The sequence below is a fragment of the Periplaneta americana genome, chromosome 14, assembly GCF_040183065.1.
Source record: "Periplaneta americana isolate PAMFEO1 chromosome 14, P.americana_PAMFEO1_priV1, whole genome shotgun sequence".
NCBI classification, from domain to species: domain Eukaryota; kingdom Metazoa; phylum Arthropoda; class Insecta; order Blattodea; family Blattidae; genus Periplaneta; species Periplaneta americana.
Window position 1 is genome coordinate 134,765,954 of NC_091130.1, and position 20,365 is coordinate 134,786,318.

General features: G+C 35.0%; 1 protein-coding gene across 1 annotated transcript; it reads left to right on the forward strand.

Moving 5' to 3' along the window:
- Positions 1 to 2,564: 2,564 nt before the first annotated feature.
- On the forward strand, positions 2,565 to 13,850 carry LOC138713743 (leucine-rich repeat-containing protein 15-like). Its single transcript, XM_069846114.1, has 2 exons — positions 2,565 to 2,652; positions 8,356 to 13,850. The coding sequence occupies exon 2, from the start codon at positions 8,378 to 8,380 to the stop codon at positions 10,805 to 10,807; it is 2,430 nt and encodes an 809-aa protein (XP_069702215.1). The 5' UTR covers positions 2,565 to 2,652; positions 8,356 to 8,377; the 3' UTR covers positions 10,808 to 13,850.
- The last annotated feature ends 6,515 nt before the right edge of the window (positions 13,851 to 20,365 follow it).

Below are 20,365 nucleotides of genomic sequence, written 5' to 3' on the forward strand. Positions count from 1 at the left end.
ACCCTCATCACAAAGTGTAACGCTCTCCATGCTTTTCCCGCTGTGTCTGTAACGTGTTCCCCCCAGCCGAGATCGCTGCTAAATGTTATTCCGAGGTATTTACATTTGTTAACTTCCGGAATGGTTTCACCCCCTAACGTATACGATGCGACTATTTTATTTATTTTCCTTGTAAATCTGATGGCTTTGCTCTTTAGAGAATTTATTTTCATTTTGTTGGCTATTGTCCAATCGTTTATTCTATTGAGGTCATTCTGGAGAAGAGTAGTATCTTCATGACTTTTTATTTCCCTGTATACCATACAATCATCCGCGAATAAGCGAACCCTAGACAAGATATTAACTGGCAGATCATTTACAAAAGCCAAGAATAGAAGAGGCCCCAAGACACTCCCCTGCGGGACCCCGGAAGTAATTTCAATTGGGTTCGATAATTCCTCCCCTACCCGTACTCTCTGAGTGCGACAAATTAAAAATTCCTTGATCCACTGGAGCACTTTGAAGTCAATCCCCGTTGATTGTAGTTTAACGAACAATATATCGTGTGGGACTACATCGAATGCGCGTGAAAAGTCAATAATCACTGCTTGGCTATTGGAATAGCAATAATAATAATAATAATAATAATAATAATAATAATAATAATAATGAGATAATTTAAATATTTATTCTGTGATATATATTCATAGAAAGTTGCTTACCACTAGGATCGCTACTATCACCTCATAACAGAAAATGCGAAATAGTACCGGCACAGTCTATTGTTCCTAGTACTCTCATCACCTCAAGCTTCGTGACTGTGATAAAATGTTGTGTGCGTTTTTCCAGTTTGCTTTATTTAATCACTCCTTGCCGTAGCGGCGAGTGGCTTTTTGTTACTTTTATCCACTCCTTGTAGCTACTAACTGTAACACGAAAATAAAGAAGAGCTTCATATATCAGTATAGAAACGGGTTAATGTATAAGGAGGTATTGGATAAAGACATATCATCCAACATTTCCTATTAAAATTGGCGGTTGCTATATTGATATTTAATGCCTAAGCTATTCTTTATAATCATGTTACCGTTGCTAGGAACAAGAAGTGGATATTTCTGTTTTTGTTGTCTTAATTGTATTACTCGATGCAATAGCGAGTGATTTTTGTAAACTTTTGTTCTCTTGTTGTTCCTGCAAGCAGTAACGTGTACCTATAGCTATGAAAAATACCTTTATAATGTGTTAAATATTAAATTACCTATTACAATATTACTTATTAGCCCGTAACGATTTATTAAAAGTTGTGTAGTATCAAATAATGTTTGTGCCAGATCGTGCATATTTGCTTGGTTTCCACACAAAACCAATCCGCGGAAAGTCTAAAATTCCACATTCAGTATTCCCAACCTAACACACATAACAATTTCCCTCTTCTTACCGCTTAAGTGACATATTGATTTTACTGCTTTAGGCTTCTAACATATTATTTTTAGAGACGTTCAATATAGTAATAATTATAAATTGGAAACTTACCACTGCAATTTCACCTAAATTGCAATGTTAATTATTGTTTTTAAATATTTGCAAAAATTAAGTAAACTCTACAACTCCACTAAAGTTACTGCATTCGTGATGCAAGTAACATTAAGGAAGCCGTGAAAAAATCAACAAGATTCCAGATGCCGATGTTATTACTGCAATATGTTATATAAATAATATTGTTAAAATATTAAAATGAAAATTAAATCATTACATAACCTTACCGTTTGTTTTAAGTTCGCATTTATAGACTGGGGGGGGGGAGACAGACGTATATCACGGCCTGCTGGAGTATAGTAAACACAGAAAATATTTTAAAGCAACAATGTTGAAGATAGATATTTTTGTTTTGGAAATTTGCCGTCATTGAACAGAAACCAAGATGGAGATTTCATTGCAACTAATTAGAAATTCCTCTTTCAGGTATGTAATAAACGATCTTCGCACAAAATAATGTACGATACATGAGCGGTATGTTTTCTTTCAATTCTCGGAAATTAAAATAGCTCAACTACGTTTCGCTTTTTCAAACTTTTCCTCGAACATGAAAACTTCAACATACCGCTCTTGTAACGCATATTACTATTGTTACACAAGAGAGAACAAAATTCAATGCACTCGTGCAAATTATCACCATCGGACGCTAAATATTTAATTCTTGAACAAAATCGTACTTTACTCGCTTGTAGCATAAATGACTACTATTACAACGTGTTATTAAGAGATGTTTGATAACATTAAGCCACTTGAGAGTAAACAGATTTCATGCACCCATGGAAATTATCAGCGTAGCTCCGTCGACAGAGGCGCTTGCCTTCTGATTCGGAGCTTCGCTCATCATGAGTTTGATTCCCGCTCGGGCTGATTACCTGGTTGGATTTTTTCCTAGGTTTTCCCCAACAGTAAGACGAATGTCAGGTAATCTATGGCGAATCTTCGGTCTATCTCAGCAAATAACTAGCTATCATCAATTCCATCGACGCTGAATAACCTAGTACTAGATACAGCGTCGTTAAATAACCAACTAAAAAATCATTTGGATGTTACAGGCCCAGAAGAATGGATAACTTCTTGCGGAGCCTTTTAATACAGTCAGCTGTTTTCGAAGCCTGATTCAGAACAGATACCTACTATGTAAGTTTATTGTTTATTGTTAATAAAATAACATTGACAGAAATACAATCTTAGTTCTTCCCTGAAGGAGTAAAAAACTCGTGCTCAGGGAGATATCTAAATACAAAGATAATTGAACGCGATGACTCCTGAATAATTATAATCTAAGCTAAGAAGTGAATCACTATCCAACATGTATATTGTCTCCCAACTAGCTGCAGATCCCAACTTATACCAGCCTGCCAATCGCCGTGACATTAGAAGTACACTCAGAATTCGTGATTTCCAAAGATATTCGTTGGTTATAGTATCTGCCATCTAATATTTATCAGTTTGTAAAGAGTTGGAGATAATCTTATTAGTGGTAACTCTCTAAGTTTCACATGCATAAAGAAGTACTGACTTTACATTCGTGTTAAAAATTTTTAATTTAATCTTTCTACAGATGTTTCTGTTCTTCCATATTGGATATGAAGGCTCCATCATCTGACCCACCTTCTTTAGTAACTATACTTACTAGGTAGGTAAAAGATTCTACTTTATCTCTTCTACTAAAACAAATTCTTTTTTTCTTTTCCTTACATTTATGTTTAGCCCGAGACTTACTGTTAGGTTTCGTAACAAGCTGTTTTTTACGGTGATGGGTTGTTAGCCCTTCGCCCAACCCCCAAGCTGGAGGACCACCCCTTATCGGCTGTCCACGACTGCTTATTCAATATATTCGCAGATACCCTCCATATCTGGAGGCCGTCTCCTCTATCCGCAACCTGAGGACAGTTATATTACCGGTTGTTCTGTATGGCTGTAAAACTTGGACTCTCACTTTGAGAGAGGAACAGAGATTAAGGGTATTTGAGAATAAGGTTCTTAGGAAAATATTTGGGGCTAAGTGGGATGAAGTTACAGGAGAATGGAGAAAGTTACACAACATTGTATACTTCACCTGACATAATTAGGACTATAAAATCCAGACGTTTGAGATGGGCAGGACATGTAGCACCTATGGTCGAATCCAGAAATGCATATAGAGTGTTAGTTGGAAGGCCGGAGGGCAAAAGACCTTTGGGGAGGCCGAGACGTAGATGGGAAGATAATATTAAAGTGGATTTGAGGGAGGTAGGATATGATGGTAGAGACTGGATTAATCTTGCTCAGGATAGGGACCAATGGCGGGCTTATGTGAGGGCGGCAATGAACCTCCGGGTTCCTTAAAAGCCAGTAAGTAAGTATGTTTAGCCCAGCAAACGTTGCTTCTTTTTGGAGATCCATCAACTTTCCTTTCATATCACTAATTCTTGATGACAACGGTTTTAAGTTTAATTTGCGAGATTTATCCAGCATCGCGTCGAAGGAATTGACGGAGACAACACAGAAAAGGAACAAACACCCAGTCCTGTGAACGGGAGGTAAACCTCTTCCATTATCCTCGAACTGATTATACAGTGTGTATCCGGGCTAGTGTTAAAAACTTTCAAGGATGATGAGGAAGGGCATATGTATCAATTTGAGACCAGGAACCCTGATCCGGAAATGACTCAGTCGAAAGTTATAAGCGAAAATAGTTGTGTGGAAATGCAATTGTAATTTGGCACCACATGCCCTCCTTCCCTTAACCTTTGGAACAGTCGTGGAAAGATGGTATAGGCCGGATGTCTCGTACGTGGGTACTTGTACCGATGCAATCTGTGAGCTTGTCTGCTGTTTTCATTGGCTCATCCGTATTCGAAAATCAGATCTGCTTATTCCGCTCTCGTGTACTTCTCCATTTCACTAGGACTGATCGACTGGACACTGCAACTTGTACACATACACTGCTGTTTACAGACGTGCATATCAGGACCGACCATGTCCGTTACACATTACACCATTTGCATTGCTTTAGTGTAGTTTCCTGTCCCCATCCCTCAGACAGCGCAGTGAATGGAATACTGTAAGTAGACAACGTAAACAACGTCAGATGAATACAGTATGTGTAAGATGTACAGATAAATAGACATAAATAAGGTGTACAGAGGAATAAAATTATTTCATTTCCACACAACTATTTTTGCTTGTAACTTTCGATTTATTCATTTCTGGACCAGGGTTCCTTATCTCAAATTGATACATGTGCCCTTCCCCATCATCCCTGAAAGTTTGTAACACTAGCCCGGAAACACCCTGTATAGGAAGCGAATTCGCTATTCACAGGACCCAGGCGGCACTATTTTATTGTATTTAAGGACTGGAACTGGTAATTTTATTATAAGAATTTAGTTCCGTTAGGTTGAATATTCTTTACGGCTGTTCTTCCTAACTGTTCAAGTTCTTTCACAAACATTAGTGGCCAATTGATATTAGGTTCAAAAGGTTATTCAGTCTGGAAAATTATTCTCTGCAGGGATGCGATATTACGTGTAACTTTCAGATTCCCCCTATCCTCAGTCATGGGTGATGTATAGTCATTATTATTCATTCATTGTACAAGGCCCCTTAAGTAAAGCCAAACATCATGCCCATCCTACGTTGTAGGATTGAGTCTAATACAGTGAGAATCTTTTAAAACTCTCGGTTCGCAAGTCGGCCGTTTACCAGCGCGATCCCCTCGCAACCGCCGGCATCTCTTCCTGTGAACTCACGGCATTTCACTAGAATTCTCCCTCCTAGCTGTCTCTAACTGTGAATCACGCTTTGTTATGGGCAGTGCAGTAGCGTGTTGTGTTGTGCAATGGTTGCATACTCACTGCGTCATCATGTACTGTATACATATTTAAGACGTACATAATATGAATAAATTTGACGAACCACATTCTGTGAGTGATCGCAAAAATGGACAAACATGTCATGTGCTGACAGAAGGAAAACCTGACGAGATATGAACTTTAGTGCAGAGGAACTGACACGTGTAAATGACAGTTTTAAAGGTAGATTGTGCATCAGACAAAATGGACAACACTTTCAATAACTTCTATCAGAAGGGTGAGTTCAAAATTAATTAATTCATTACTTCTATTTATTTATTTACTTACTTAACCTAATTACTTTTTACTTACTTAACTTACTTAGCTACTTTATTTATTTATTTATTTACCTAATTACTTTTTACTTACTTTATTTACTTATTTTACTTCCTTATTTTACTTATTTACTTTACTTACTTAACTTTCTTAGCCTACTTTATTTATTTATTTATTTACCTAATTAGGCTACTTTTACTTACTTTATTTACTTACTTTACTTCCTTATTTTACTTATTTACTTTACTTACTTACTGTACTTACTTTACTTAGCTACTTTATTTATTTATTTACCTAATTACTTTTTACTTTGTTTACTTACTTTACTTCCTTATTTTACTTATTTACTTTACTTACTTACTCTAGTTACTTAACTTACTTAGCCTACTTTTATTTATTTATTTATTTACTAATTCCTTTTTACTTACTTTATTTACTTACTTTAGTTCCTTATTTTACTTATTTACTTTACTTACTTACTCTACTTACTTAACTTACTTAGCCTACTTTGTTTATTTATTTATTTATTTATTTATTTATTTATTTACCTAATTCCTTTTTACTTACTTTATTTACTTACTTTACTTCCTTATTTTACTTATTTACTTTACTTACTTACTCTACTTACTTAACTTACTTAGCCTACTTTTATTTATTTATTTATTTATTTACTAATTCCTTTTTACTTACTTTATTTACTTACTTTAGTTCCTTATTTTACTTATTTACTTTACTTACTCTACTTACTTAACTTACTTAGCCTACTTTATTTATTTATTTATTTATTTATTTATTTATTTATTTATTTATTTATTTATTTATTTATTTATTTATTTATTTATTTATTTTACCTAATTACTTTTTACTTATATACTTCACTGACTTTATTTACTTACTTTACTTCCTCATTTTACTTATTTGCTTTACTTACTTACTCTACTTACTTAGCCTACTTTATTTATTTATTTATTTATTTATTTATTTATTTATTTATTTATTTATTTATTTATTTATTTAATGTGTACCGAGGGGGGATGAGAGATGGTGGGATCCTGGTTCAAATTTCGAGCCCGATCAAACTGAGTGTTTTTTTTTTCTTCGGATTTTCGCCAGTGAATTCCAGTTTCGGATTTACTTTCCATCTACACGAAACATCCTCTCCGTTGTCAATAAATGTGTTCGTGTTGTCTTTAGGAGGCGGTCCCTGCGTCGAGCTTATCCCTCACAAGGGGGTTCGTCCATTGTCCATGTCTCATGTGTAGTCCAAAAGGATTATTCATTCTCAACGAGCACTGGCTTGTAAAATCCAGAAAGAATAATAAAATACATAAAGACAAATTTAATGTGCAGTACCTATGTTTGAAAGGGTGAAGTGCTGTGACGACGCGAGTTCACAGAAAAAGTTGCCGGCTACTGCGAGGGAGTTGCGCTGTACGCGGCCGACTTGCGAACCGATAGTTTTAAAAGATTATCGCTGTATCAGTCAAAGAATAGATCATAACATCTGTAGACTTGTATTTCCTGGAAAGAAGACTGATCACTAGGAACACTACCTTATCAATATTAACATCAGTACGGGCTATTCCATATGAAATCGATCAGTAAAAAAACCTCGCATTTTTTTTTATACTCTAATTTTTTCCCTATTTATACAAGGTGCTGAGGAGAGTGGATTTGCAAAAATATACTATCGAAAGTCAAACGGTTTTCGTATTGTTGAGCGATAAATTTAGCGTATTTTAGAAAAACAAGCTTCTTTCAGCGCTCAGAACTCTGGAACCATTTGCTGCAGAACATTGAGCGAGAGCTCATTTTGAAGCTGACATTTGGTAGGTTATGATAGGAAGTAATCCTTATTTTTATTGTACACAGAGAGACAGATAATCTGATTTTACTTCTTTTAGGCTTTTTGCCAATTTGTAAAAATGTAAAAAAATATTGAGAAAAAACCTTGCATTATTAAGAGGGATTCGGCATTGTTTGCTTAGTGTCACGGCAATAAGTTTTGGGGGTATTAAATAGATTATTTTCACACGCCTAGACTTGAAAGGCGCAACACAGCAAGCACTGGCCGAGAGATGAAGATAAGCGATCGTTGGGCGTCATTTTACTCCTGTGTTTTATGAAAACCTGTGATAAAGCTAGCCCAGCTATGGTCTACTAGACGAAACATCACATATTTATATCTCCTGGCCTTGCTTGCCTAGGCTAGCTCTCGCCTCACAGTCAGTCAATACTTTCTTATTAACGTTGCACCAGTAAAAAATACGTGTTTTTTTTTTGTACTTTCAATGCGGAATTCTAACCATATATTTTTAAAATATTTTTTCGCTGGCAAAGGTGTCTTAATTAAGAAAAATCTAAATTTCTCCATTTCCATAAAAAAGTAAGAAAAACTGTTTACATGTCAATATAAACTTTAACTTTTCAGCATCAAAATAAACCATGATTTTGATCATTGGGTGAAAGGGTTTCGGAACCACAACAGTTTAAAGTTGCTAATTTTATGAAAATAAGATAAATTAAAATATTTTTAATTTAAACACTATGAAGTTCTGATGCCTCAAACTTTGCACAAAGCATTGTATCATAGTTGTCTGTGGACAGAAAAAGTTTCATTGTATTTAAAAATTGCAAGGTCAATTTTCTCTATATTTCGGTCGATTTGAGATGGAATAGCCCGTACGGTGAATATTTTTGTAGTACAGAAGAATATTTAATGCTCTAGGAACGGCGTATGAAAGATAACAATGGGCTTTAGCAGCACGACGTCGTTTTGTGTCTGGAGATGGATTGGACCGCTGCTCCTGTGTGCACTGGCTGCGTGCCATGGGTGCTCTGACGTCTGCAAGTGTTACGCGGGCCATGACAGAAGTATCACGGCCGACTGCACTCGCCGGAACCTAACACAGCTGCCAGTGTTCCTGTCGGACGTCGCACAGCTCCTCATGAGTCACAACGACATGGAGATCCTTGAAAATCTATTCAACTCTTCTGGTAACCTTGTACTAAATGCATTTTGGGCAGATGCTGCAGGAATTTCTGAAATTAAACCTGGCGCCTTCTACGGCATGAATCAAATGACAATATTATCTCTTAGGTACAACATAATTTTGGACCTTAAATATGGAGTTTTTGAAGGCCTCGAAAACTTAAAAGAATTAATGTTGCAAGGAAATAGAATAAAGATTCTAAAGTCACAGGTATTTGTAAATCTGGTGGAACTTACTGAATTATATTTGGACAATAATTTGATAGAAACTGTAAGCTACGATTCATTTTTAGGATTAAGAAGTTTAAAAATATTGTCATTAGCTAACAACTTTTTGGCTGACCTGTTACCAGAAACATTCTATGGTCTTAAGACATTAATTGATTTAAGGTTACATAGAAATAAACTGACAGTTCTGGACCCAAAATTGTTTAAAACTCTTGAAAAGTTGAGAATCTTGCGTTTGAATCATAACATGATCGATAAATTTTTACCTGGGATATTTTCCGATTTACATGAAATGACCATTTTAAACTTGAATGGGAATCTTCTAATAAACCTGCAACATAACATATCGAATGTAAACTTAAATGGTACGTCTGTCCAAAGTCAGTCACTTGAAATATTTGCAACAACTTCAAAGCTAGTCTATGTCCATCTACGTGACAATCGTTTGGAAAAATTAGAACAAAACGTAATGAAAGACCTGGAAAGTTTAAAATATTTAGATGTAACTGGTAACATGCTTACAAAATTGGGAAAGAATACATTCCTTTACAACACATTATTGGTTGAACTGCGATTGTCCAGAAACATAAAACTTACTATACCGAAAAAAGCGCCATTTCTCAATATATCGTCACTCAAGTATCTTCATCTTTCAGGCTGTAATATAAAAAGTCTGTCTGAAAGTGCCTTAGAATATCTTCCAAAACTTCAGAATATTCTATTAGACAACAATAAACTAAAGACGTTGAAAAGAGATATGCTTGTGAAACTGAAAGATCTGTCAAAAATGTCCTTGCATGATAATCCCCTTGAGTGTAACTGTCAACTAAAACCAACTTGGGAATGGTGTAGAGACAATAATATATTGACAAACAAAGAACCTGTTTGTATTAAACCTAGATCTTTGCAGGGAAAATACTGGGATGAACTTCAGTTCTTGGAGTGTACCTCTCCGGAAAAGGATTCGTCATTCAAAACATTCCACTTTATCTTCGAACCATTGGTATTTGCATTCATCTTGCTGGCCGGTGCTGTTGGAACTGGAGCTCTTTTGCTGATATTTGCAAGTTACGAAAGAATTCTCGAAATCCCAAACACTTGCATATTCAGCATAGCAGTGGCAGATTTCATCATGCTCATGGTGTTCTTACCAATGAGCTACACAAACGCCTTCTCGCAAGTTTGGAAGTTCGGACTACCTATGTGTAAAATATTTATGTTCACTCATTATCTGATAATTGGAGCAGCTGTTTTCTCTGTCATGGTGCTTGCCTACCACAGTTACACATCCACAATCATAGCCTTTCAGACACGAAACTGTGGTTTCGGATCGTCTTCAAGAACTGCTGCCTTTCATCTCTTTGCAATCTGGCTAATAGCTGGAAGTTTGGCTTTTCCCGCAATCATATCAGCAACCATTGAAAATGATATTTGTAAATATGCGCCTGAATATTATGGTCCGAATTTCATACCTCGAGCGATATTGATACAACTGCTTATATATTCACTGCTTCCGATGATATTCATCATATTGATGTACATAGTTACAGAAAGATACATGGTACTGAAATCAATCAAATTTAGTGGCAAAATTAATGAGAAGAAAATGTTTACAAGGAGAAAGCTTTCAAGAATAGTTTTAAGTCTAACTTTAGTTTTCTTCATCAGTTATGCACCAAACATTTTTATGAAACTGTTAATAAGCTGGTCGTTTGTAAATCAAGATTTGGTTATTGTCAAGGTATTCGTATTCTTAACTGATTGTCTCTTTTATTCCATCACGTGGTTATATCCTTTAGCTATTTACATTTCCTGCGATATATATAGAGGACATTTCAAACGCGTTATTTATTGTGAAAGATTTAGGAAACATCCTCTAAAGAGAAAGAATACTCCGTCTTACACAGCGGACTCTGGGCTTGGAGAACACCAGACGTCAGTCTTGGAAATGCGTTACTAAGTCTGGGGCTAGCTCAAGGTGAGAAAATAAAACGTCACGCTAATTAGGAACAGGTACTATATTAAGTATTAAAATCCTATACTCGTTTGTCTCTGTATTATTTAATTGCGTACTGAGTTATTCCATTTTCAGACAAAATATTATCAAAGAGGCACAGATGCATTATAGGTAGCCAATCTCCTTATTGGTTGAATGGTATGAAAGCTACTATCGATATGTATTGTTGTTATAATCGACATAAAATATGTTGCCAACTTCTAAATCCACATTTATCTCCATGTCAATAAAAACAAAGGATTTCTTTATTACTCGTACAAATAAAATTTATCAGCATATCAATAACAACCTCATAAAATTACTTACAAAAAACACTCCCAAAAATAATATACACTTATGAAAAAAAATAAAAATAAAAAATTATTTGATTAACAATATTTTCACTGTTACAATTACACATATATAAAAACTAAATATAAACATTTACATAGAGATAAAAAATTTTACAGGAGAAAAAGTTCGTCCAAAGGGCTGGACTCTGGAAGAGTACCCAAAAAGCTCATTGCATTTCCGCGTGGAATAGCAATACTTAAGCGTTGACGCAAATAAGTAGTGCAACGGCGATCACCAGTAATGGAGATCAAAATTTGGCCGATTTGAGATACCAAAACTTTAGCGTCATGACTCCAAGGACCGAAGGTCTCCACAGCAAATGGGACAAAGATGTAATTGTCTAAAAGATGAGCATATTTATTGACTTTCTTCTTCACGGCTAAGTCAGCAGCAGATGCTGCGCGTCCGGAGGTATTCGGTAAGTGAGATGGAGCTAGAGTGTCAACGCAAGTGGAGTCCCAAATTAAAGATTTTCCTCTAGACCATGCAATTAAGGTCAGACCATCGGGTCGTTTACCATCTGCGCGACTAATACCTGGTAGTTCCAAAAGAGACGGGATACCACAAGAAGTCAGATATCTTTTAATGATATCATTGAGTGATGTATGTCTGGGAATGCGACCCTTGCTCCTCGCACAGCTGAGTGCATGATGACCGTAAATATCAGCAAGATCTTCTAAATATTTCTAAATTAATACTCAGTTTTGCATTGTTGACTTGTAGCCTACTTCAAAATGGAAATAACGATAGTAATATTAAAATATATTTTTCCTGTACCAAATATATAATATAAACTGACTAAAATCACATCAGTAGTAACAAACTTTTTAATTTTTTTTTATTTAATTTTTCAATTTGGTACCATTTAATGCTTATCGAATATCGAATGCTAAAAACGCTAATCGAACCATTGCTTCCGCTGACTTTTTTTGCGTATAATGAGAGATGGGTGGCTCCTTATTGGTTGAATGGTATGAATGCTACTATCGATATATATTGTTATAATCGACATAAAATATGTTGCCAACTTCTAAATTAATAGTCGGTTTTATATTGTTGACATGTAGCCTACTTCAAAATGGAAATAACGGCAGTAATAGTAAAATATATTTTCCCTGGACCAAAAATATAATATAAACTGACTAAAATCACATCAGTAGTAACATAATGTTTTAATTTTTTTATTTAATTTTTCAATTTGGTAGCATTTAATTCTTATCGAATATCGAATGCTAAAACGCTAATCGAACCATTATTTCCGCTGATCTTTGCGTATAATGTGTGATGGGTGGCTCAGCGTATAGATAATTATACAATATGAACACTTCGCGTCGGTACCTTTGATGTAGCAGGACTGATTTCAATGATCTTCAAACCAGTTTGAGCGTGAGATTCTGCTTTCTCCCAGGAGTAGGCACTGACATCACACCAGCTAGCAGTCGACACAGCGGAAATATAACATATACAATTAATACATCTAGGTACATTATGTACTGAATTAAAATAAATTGGACCGATGAAATAATATATTCGTCATTAACTGTATTGTCTAGACTCTAGAGTTCCTTTATAATGAGAGTCGAGACGTTGACCCCAACAACAATTAAAATATGTAATGATTTGATAGCGCTGAAAATGGAAAAACAAAACTCCTATGAGACGTAAAATCATATACCTATATTATATTGTATACAAATATTAAACGAATTTGATACATAATTTCATGATGTATTAAATTATTTTATAGAAATAATACAATTTATTATATATAAAATATAAAAAATTATTATTTCAACTAGTTTGTCACTGAGAAATAAGGACAAGCTGTTGACTTGAATTTATTTGAAGCAAAATATAACTGGATTATGCAATAAGGTAGGCGAAGTTTGGACCCTGTGTCTCAACTCTATTCTCAATTATCTTAGCGTGTGCTCGATTACACTAACCTCTAGCGCTTGAAAGTGGGACTAAACGCCGGCGCACAAACAAAACAGAAAAATTCGCTGAGTGTCCAGTCTATATAATTTCTCTTCGCTGGGTGGCCCCTATAATGCATCTGTTCCATCAAAGATTGACTTTTTCGTGGACTTCTGGAGCACATGTTTGGTTACCACCCGGCTGTGCGTGTTTCTCGTTCTGGTTCACTGACATTGAGAGTTGTGCTACTACTTTTCATTCGGTAGAGATATACAGTAGTTAGTCCAAGATCACACAACTTAACCGTTTTGGTACGAACTTCCTGACTCTGGTAAATGAGTATTACTTGTGTACTATAATCCCTTAGAATTATAGTATATTGCACCATGATTGCCTTTCAGTTGATACGAGAGGTTGAACCTATTCCTAATCCAGAATGAACACTTAGAATTATTGTAATTTTTTTTTACCAAAGATCTTGAAAATACCGCTGACTTGAAAGTTTCAAACAGGAATTTTAGTGTGAATCTTCGCTTCAAACAAATTGAAAATCCGCTCATTTCACCATAATTCTGACGTGCAAATGAAATATTGCTAATGAAGGTACATTTCATAGCAACGGCTAATAATGCTTACGTTTTATTGTGTTGTCGTCGCTTCAGACAGACGATCCTCTTCGTGTCTCAAGTTGTTGACGAGTCATTGCGCTCCCCTTTTGGTGAATTATTGCTCCGGCTTATTTCAAGATGAATTTTCTCTGGTTATTTCGAAACTAATACTAAATATTAATCTGATATAATTCATGATTCTACCACAGACATTCTATACAATTTTACGTGTTTTTCAAATGTAAAATGTTTAATGCTTCACCAGCCTAGAGAATTCTGTGTAAATGTGATTTATGTGCACGTTATATTTCCTTAACATAATCTCTAATTATATAATTCATAAGTTGTGTGTATTTGCATTTATTATGTAATACAGGCAGACAATTGAAAGCTTGTCATATAAACGAGAATAATAAAGGCATAATTCAAATAGCAAGTTCTCGCTGACTTGACAAAGTCCACTTGTAAGTCGCACTAGAGAATAATTTCCCTGTATGGTGTTTTGTAAAGATATGTATTTAATTGTATTGAAAATAAAGTATGTTTGAATTATGTAGCAATATGATCATTATTGAATATCTTATCTTGTAATTTACACTAGTATGCTACTTGTTAAAATCCTCTCGAACACAAACTCCTCCTCCTGTAGGTCACCTCATCAAATTCTTCTATCGGCTACTTGAAGATTCGGAGCACCAGAGTATTAGGTCTAAAAACTCAATAATGTATAATACAAAGGTTTTTGTTTTGAAAAGAAACTCACACTAGATATTGTAATTATATCTTGTTGGAAAATCAGAAGTAGTGTCTATTTTAATTTGTATATTGATTTGCTTAGATTGTAATTTTTATACATCTTGATTACACAACTTTTAACAATACAGTAGAACTTGGTTATAACGACATCCAAGGGACCTTGAAAATTATGTTGTTATAAACGAGTGTCGTAATAACAGAGATTCATATTATCAGTCTAGTGAGGTGGAAAATGAAAAATAATAAACATAATTAGGCTTATTTTAGATTTATGTATTCACTTTTAAACCTACCATGAACATAATAAAACACATATACAATTATAAATACAGTATTCTGTATTAAAACAGTTTGTTCATTACTCACCAAACTTATTTACTGAGGAGTGAAGTAATCAGTCATTTTATTCTGTTGTCTCCTACTTGCCCAATATACACTTTCTAAATTAAATTCTATGTTCATTATTTCAGTTGCAATTTCACTGCTCCTTCTCCTAGCTTCATCTCCCTCCTCTAGCATCATAGAAATGTTCACAATTCTAATGGCTTCTAAAGTGTCACTCACTTCTTTTAGTGGCCATACTGCGTTCAAATGCGTGCACTTAGTGAAAACTTCCTGTCGAAACTGATCTAATACCGCATGCAGGTAGGCTACCATTAATACCGCATGAATTCGGGCAGGTTACAATGGGATGGGGAATCTGCCTGCATTCCAGAGGTCTATGATAGAAGGGAACAGTAAAGGATTTGCTAGATTTCAGCAAAATATTTCTTAAAATACTTTGGTTCTTAGAAAATTGTATTCCAAACTGAGGTTGAAAATGACGTTATATGCGAGGTAGACGCATATACGTCTGTCGTATTAAGCAAGGTAGAAAAGCATATGTCTTATGGGGAATTAGTTGGGACCACAGAATATTTGACGTTATAGGCGAAGTGTCACACAAAACGAGGTCGTTATAACCAAGTTCTACTGTATATCACTTTGGAAAACGTATTATTTGTTAAATTTTGTTAAATTTTGTTATTTTTTTAATAGGTTTCGGTCTGCTATTGGCCATCATCAGAACTGGTTGTTGCTGGTCTTGGCGCCTTTTGTTTTGTTTCCTGTGGGGTTGTGTTTGTGTAGTGTAATGTGGAGTCAAAGAATGTGTGTGTTCTGAAATTGACTTGTAAGTTGAGAATTTCATTTGGATGTGTTTTTTTGTGTGTTTGTATATTTCCTATTGTTCTAGTATGTTTTGTTTCTGGCTTCTACATAGGACAGACAGGCAGATCATTTCAAACACGTTACAAAGAACACATCACAGCCATAACAAAATTAAAAAACACTTCCACATATGCAGAACACATTACAAATGCTAACCATACATGCAGAGACATCAACACAGACATGGAAATTCTACACATCAAACCAAAAAGCCAGAAACTAAACACACTAGAACAATACGAAATATACAAACACAACCAAACGAAATTCTCAACACATAACTCAATTTCAGAACACACACACTCTTTGACTCCACGTTACACTACACAAACACACCCCCACAGGAAACAAAACAAAAGGCGCCAAGACCAGTAACAACCAGTTCTGATGATAGCTAATAGCAGGCCGAAACATGTTAATAAGGTAACATAAATTTTAACACGTGAAAGACACATAATACGTTTTCCAATGTAATTTTTAATTGAACAGGGTCATGCAACAACAGACCAAAGAGCAAAATCACTTTTTAGGGGTATTGAAGTATTTATAATTGAGAGAGGCCACCGGCGTAGCTCAGTTGACTAAGGCGCTTGCCTGCTGATCCGGAGTTGTGCTCGAGCGCGGGTTCTATTCCCGCTGGGCTGGTTACCTGGTTGGTTTCTTTCTGAGGTTTTACCTAACCTTAAAGCAAATGTCAGGTAATCTATGGCGAATCCTCGGCCACATCTCGCTACCACCAATCCCATCGACACATGTTAAATAACCAAGTAATATAATATATATATATATATATATTATTGTCACAAGTCCTTCAGAAAGACGCCAGAGAAGCATGATGTAACTCATCACAGCCAGAAAAATGTTGTTCTGTGCTTGGAAACCTGTACCTACAATATTAGTGTTATTAAAATTGTAATTTTGAGACCTAACTGCATAGAGAGATAATTTTTATTCCTTCGTCTTTTATTTTTTATTTTTTTAAGACAAAAGTAAGTGCTGTATTATATGATTGAAAAATATGTCCCTCTTTGATACATCTAAAATCTGGCAATCCTGGACCAGGGACATAATTTCATCGACACACACTTCTGTTATAACATTCCATTCCCTTGTCCGTTTCGGTGAAGTGCGGATGGGGAACAATACTACATTAGATTAAAGCAATACTACATTAGATTTTTTCAATTTATTATATTTTTTAACAATACTGTTAGGAATTTTTAAGTATTTAAATATGTTCAATAGTATCAAGCACTCGATATTAAACTAGGAGCTTTTTTATATTGAATTTATGACACAGTAGCCTTTTAAGTAGGCAGAAGTGTCGTTAACCCGGAAGTGAAGTGAAGTGAAGTGAAGTGAAGTGAAGTGAAGTGAAGTGAAGTGAAGTGAAGTGAAGTGAAGTGCAGTTATAACATTCATTTACATTGAAACCCGACATTGACATAAACACATGCTTTTGTGTTTTAGGGCTCCGCTTGACAGCTATTTACAGTATTGCCGATCCAAGGCTCCGGCTTTGTATATAGATGACTCTGGTTAAATCCATTTTCATGAAAGAACTGAGCTAGTTTTTTATTCACCGGTCTACGGGCGAGTGAGTTTTCAAGTGACATGCACAATAACACAATAGTAATATACGTTACAAGAGCGGTATGTTGACGTTTTCATGTTCGAGGAAAAGATTGAAAAAGCGAAACGTAGTTGAGCTTTTTTAATTTCCGAGAACATGAAAACAAACACCGCTCGTGTATGGTACATTATTTTGTACGAAGATCGTTTATTACATACCTGAAAGACGAATTTCTAATTATTTGCAATGAAATCTCCATCTTGGTTTCTGTTTAATGACGCCAACTTCGGAAAACCAAAATATCTTTCTTCAACATTGTTGCTATAAAATGTTTTCTGTGTTTACTATACTCCAGCAGGCCGTGATATACGTCTGTCTTCCCCCCCCCCCCCAGTCTATAAATGCGAACTTAAAACAAACGGTAAGGTTATGTAATGATTTATTTTTCATTTTAATATTTTAACAATATTATTTATATAACATATTGCAGTAATAACATCGGCATCTGGAATCTTGTTGATTTTTTCACGGCTTCCTTAATGTTACTTGTATCAGGAATGCAATAAGTTTCGTGGAGTAGTAGACTTTACTTAATTTTTGCAAATATTTAAAAACAATAATTAACATTGCAATTTAGGTGAAATTGCAGTGGTAAGTTTCCAATTTATAATTATTACTATGTTAAACGTCTCTAAAAATAATATGTTAAAAGCCTAAAGCAGTAAAATGAATGTCGCGCTTAAGCGGTAAGAAGAGGGAAATTGTTATGTTTACGTTGGGAATACTGAATGTGATATTTCACACTTACCGCGTATTGGTTCTGTGCGGAAAACAAGCAAATACGCACGATCTCGCACAAACTTTTATACACGGATTGGCGTTGTTTTGGAAGAAAACAAGCTTAAAATATAACAACAAAAGTCACAAACGTAATCATATATAGTCGGCCTGGTTGGCGCAGTTGTTATAGCGCTGGCCTTTTATTGTCCGAGGTTGCGGGTTCGATCCCGGGCTAGTCGCTGGCATTTAAATGTGCTTAAATGCGACAGGCTCATGTCAGTAGATTTACTGGCATGTAAAAGAACTCCTGCGGAACTAAATTCCGGCACACCGGCGACGCTGATATAACCTCGGCAGTTGCGAACGTCGTTAAATTAATCATGAGTTTTGAGATCACACTCTTCAGTTGTAGAAACTTTCGAACAAAACTCGCGGTGAAACCGTTGCCGTTGAAATGCATCCAGCAACGAGCTAGATCGTTGCTTACGGGATTACACAAGCTGGCGCATAGCACGATCGAGAGTAGGTCTCTGTGAGTCATGACAATTTCTGCCGCTAGGTTCGCCTCTCTGCCCTATGAAATGATGAATAGTACCATTACAAAGCATTGTGCATCGTGAAAATAGTTCGATTAATTGTGCATTACTGATTGAGTACGAATATTATAAATATGCCAAGCATATTACAGTGTTATTTGAAGTTTGTTCAGCTAAGTTATATTCGAAAATTGTCTGTGTTTTGCTATGTGAAGAACTCGGTACCAACAGGTCGTATCTTTATAGGTTAAGGTAAATGTCAAAGTTCTCTCATATAACAAGCAATGCTATGTTAAAAGTGGCGAATTGCATTTTCCGACTCTCGAATGATGTGACCCGAAATGTAAAATAATTTCATGCATTGTTTCACTTACCAAGCATTACTGATATAGGCCTAATGAAAATGTGAATGACGTGATGTAAACATTGAAGATAATGTTGTTACTGTTTTCCCTTTCTCTTTTAGAAAATACCGACAAAAGTAATGAATTATCTTCATGCTGTACTTATTAGGTAATTAATGTGTATTTGTCTGTATTTTAGACCTGTGTATTGTTACGTAATTATCAGTGAATTAGGTTAGAGAACTTAACAAGATTAGTATGAGATTAGGTAATGCACCTCAAACTGTAACTAAGAATGGCTGCTGCCGAAATAGGCTGAGGTGGTTATCGTGTGAAACAAATTATATCTGGAATATCTAGTTTTATTATATACGGATACGTAAAGTTTTTTTTTTTTTTTTTTTTTTTGTTTTAGCATGCGTTTGTAATTTTGTGAGGTTATGTCTAGCCTAATTTCTTTTTATTCTTGTATCATTACCAATACATTAATTTATTTTATATTCATTTCAAGTGTTACATCCATGGTGGCAACTCTACTTATGTTAGGATATGAAGTAACAGTATATATTCAACTTCATCATTTGCTAAAAATTAAAGAAAACTGTATGTGTTCGACTCATTCCATCGTCATTTCTTCTTATGTATGTGAACCACGTTCGTTCTAAAAGTGCTACAATAAATTAACACTATAGCCAACGTGATGGAACAATTTACAAGTTACTGTTAAAATGCTCAACATTTTCAAGTGGTGCTATACCCATTGTTTCAAAATGTACATACATATTTCTACATTTCTATAAGAGGTGTCATAAATTATTTCAGCATATTTGTAAATTCTTCAAAATTAATCCTTCTAATTAATACCATAAAGTAATGAAATAATATAGCCTAGGCCTATATGTGATTTTATACTACCAGTATTGATGTTGATCTTGGTAAATTAATCCAATTTCACAGTGTTGTCTTTTGTATTGTGGTTCATAACAATTATAACAGTATGTACGTGGAAATGTTTTTAAAATAATAAATTCTAGCTCATGATTTTAAGTGGTCGTTTCAATGGGAGGTTATATTGGAAAGATGATCACAAATGGACAATTTACTGCAAGATACAAAAACTGAATATAAGTGAGTGTTCCGTTGAAAGTGAAAGTGAAAATTTCGTTTTACAAGAGCTAAGTAAGCGTACACGCACTAAAATACTACAGCGTTTACTATTACTATGCTCAATAGATTAATCAGTAGGCCTATAGAAATGTTTTCACCACTGCAAGAAAAAATCGCGCAATAATTATACTTCTCAGTTATTGTGACGTCCGTATTTTTTTTAAAAAGAGAGGGAAAAGTTAGGCCTTCTTGCAAATGCGTAATTGTGAATTCAAGGAAATTAAAGATAATGCAGTACCTTAATTAGTTGCAATATCTTATTTAATAACAATATTAAT

Bases quoted from the DNA above. Each gene is read 5' to 3' on its own strand.
- LOC138713743 (XM_069846114.1), top strand. From the start codon at position 8,378: ATGGGCTTTAGCAGCACGACGTCGTTTTGTGTCTGGAGATGGATTGGA.